At 42.8% G+C, this 2844-nt stretch overlaps 1 protein-coding gene across 1 annotated transcript in view; it reads left to right on the top strand.

Annotated features, from left to right (window-relative positions):
* Window positions 1-1404: 1404 nt before the first annotated feature.
* Window positions 1405-2844, top strand: part of wu:fe05a04 (zinc finger protein 429) — a gene marked incomplete at its 5' end in the record, with an annotated part of 32789 nt that continues 31349 nt past the window's right edge. Inside the window, 2 exon segments of the mRNA XM_042229062.1 lie at window positions 1405-1453; window positions 1540-1655. Coding sequence (XP_042084996.1) covers window positions 1405-1453; window positions 1540-1655 — 165 coding nt within the window.

The following is a 2844-nucleotide window of genomic DNA, read 5'->3' as shown; positions in this document are numbered from 1 at the left end:
GGACTATTGTGATGCTGATTCAAAGAAGGTCAGTAAGTCTAAAGCAGACTAAAGACCGACTTAGGCTTTCATTAAATGAATCCACCACTCACTGTTACTGTAACACGGAGCACTTTATTATAGTCGATGAAACAGGAATACACAAAAACAGCACTGCAGTATAGTCAATCAGTGAACTTGATTATGACTGCAATGTGAGGGGCTTTGGAAAATTAGTTGTATACATAGCTGGACTGGACATTTGCCCGGTGGGCCGATGGGTTATTTTGTTGTTGTTGTTTTTGTAACGGTATAAAAAAATGTTGCCATCACCAATTGTATCCACTGAAAAGGGGATGGGATGTTGGCTAACGCGCAGCCTTTCCGCAGCCTTTCCGCATCCATATAGTAAAAGAGTTAAATAAGCTATTCAGCCGCGTATAACTTCAGTTAAATCCAGCAGCGTCTTAGAGTCAATAACTTAGCGTAAACATAAAAGAAATGCGACTTTCCATAAACATAGCTGAGTTGCAGGTTGAGTCCCTGTCCCGCCACGTGTTCTTGTTTTGGTGACGCAACTTCCGTCGAAAGACGATTGGTAGTCTACAGTGGGCCAGCGCTCCTATTGGGCCAGAGTCTACCGAATCTACAGTCACCGTAGTCTCCGGGCCAATGAAAAGACGTAACTGTCTGCAGTCACCGTAAACTTTTCGGTACCGTAGACGCGACATCTAGAGGTAATGGCTTGTAGCGAATTATTTGCCTTTCGTTTAGGTCTTAGCTTGTTTCGTATTGATTCACGGCAGATGTATGTAAACGTCACAAGATAAGTTTTAAAAAAATTGGTATGTAAAAAAAGGGGGACATGGAAACTCAGCGGTCCTCTCTGGGAGTCGGTGTCAGCGCCAACCTGTAAACTGGTATTGAGCTAGCATGGTACTTTTGTTATTAACGTTAACGTAAACATTTAGCTAAGGCGGTTATCTGTAATTGAAACAGCCTCAATTTACCGCGTGGATATATCAATGCTTTTTTAGTGAAGTGTATGCTGTATAGAGGTTTCACGGCCTTTGGGTTTTATACGCTGATGATTCTAAAGACTGTTGCATTGGCGTTATTTCAACCAACGTAAGTAACCAACCTAGTAAGGCGATTATTTTTCTGTATAATCATCTGTTGAACTTAACGTAATGAGCACATATCTGCGTTTCTGGCGCTGTTATGTTTCCCGCTGTTTATTAAACTAGTGTTTGTTCCACGTGGTAATTAAACTTTGTTTCGTGTCTTTTTTGTTTTTAAATTGACTCCAGGAAGAACAGCGAACATCACACCATGGACTCGGAGATCTTGAACATAGAGGAGATGATGGGACGGGGCTTGCCGGATCCACCACCCGAGGCTCCCCCGGAAAAGCCGGCAGAACCATACAAACCCATCACTCTGAATGGACCTCCGGCTCCCTCGGTTCATTCCTGTGAGTGATGCAGCGATCATACCTTTTAAATCAGCTTCCTAAAAGCAACAACACATAATAAATTTGACATTCTGTTGTGGATTCAGACCAGCATGAAAACCTGCAGTGCTTCCAATGCTTCATCACGTTCTGCAGTGCAAAAGCCAAGGAGAGACACATGAAGAAGAGCCACCGGGAGGAATACAAGCAGCAGCTTCAGCAGGTGAGAAGAACAGAGTGTGTCATTTTTAACTAAATGGCTGACCTTTTTGTGTCTTAATCTATTCACCAGAGTTCAACCCTGCTCAATGATGGATAGTTGGGATTTTTCTTTTTAATTTCTTTCCAATTTTGCAATAATGAAACTTAAAACCACAGATTTGTGGGTTTTTTGTGGTTTTAGCTGCCATTGACCCATAAACAAAGTCCTCCTTTGATAAAGTTACTCTAAGAAATAGGGATGTTCCAGTTTATGTTGAAGAACATTGATCTGTAAAAACACCCCATGTGTTTGAGAACAATTTATCAAGAGTAATCACTTTCTCAAGTCACTAGATCATCCTTTAAGTTCAGCCTATGTCTGTAGCATCTTGCACCAAGCAGAATATTGCACACATTGCCCTGGTGTTGCAAATGTTAGCATTCCGAGGGCAAGTAATGTCCCATTTGTGTTCGCCTCATTAGTTGCTTCGCACGTTACATTACGTGCTGTTATGGTTCTTTTGTCCATTATTGATCTTCTGTATCATGCCATCTGGAAATCCCTGTGCACCCTTTGTCATGTAAAAGCCTGCACAATCAGACTTCCTCAGTCCATCCTCATTCATTTTGAAAATGGCTGCAGCAAAAAAAATCAGGACGTGTCCAACCCACTGTAACAACACCGTAGTGCAGCTTACACTATATAGTCTAAGGAGCTTGGAAAGAAAAGCATCTGGACTTCTTTAAATTGCTTGAAGACGTTTCAACTCTCATCTGAGAAGCTTTTTCAGTTCTAGGGTCAAATGGTGGGGAGTAGAGTTTAAGCCCTATGGGAGTGTCCCCCCCCCTCCCCCCAAGAGGGTTATGGACCCCCTATTGATGATTTACGTAATCACGTGAACCAAGGTGTGAAAACGGGTGTGGATCACAATCAGCCAAGGTTACGGGTGAACCCACTGTGAAACCTAGCCTCACCCTGTCATGTGACTTACTGAGGTCAAATGGCCAAGGATGTGAGTCGGTGTTAAGGGAAGGGATCTCCAAACTGGATTATAGATGGCAGACAGTGTCGTAAGCCACCGCCTTTGTTCAAAAATGGTCTTTCACAGTGGGCATAGATGGCTTCTTTCAAACCATCTGTCTTTTGAGGATGCCAATGTTCACATTTTGGATAGAGAAGACAGATGGTTAGGGGGCCCATTGTCCCTCTT

This window comes from Haplochromis burtoni, unplaced genomic scaffold (genome assembly GCF_018398535.1).
Source record: "Haplochromis burtoni strain Fernald_Lab_line unplaced genomic scaffold, NCSU_Asbu1 Contig_376, whole genome shotgun sequence".
NCBI lineage: Eukaryota > Metazoa > Chordata > Actinopteri > Cichliformes > Cichlidae > Haplochromis > Haplochromis burtoni.
The sequence above is the reverse complement of the archived record's forward strand: the minus strand, read 5'-3'. Positions and strand labels throughout refer to the sequence as shown.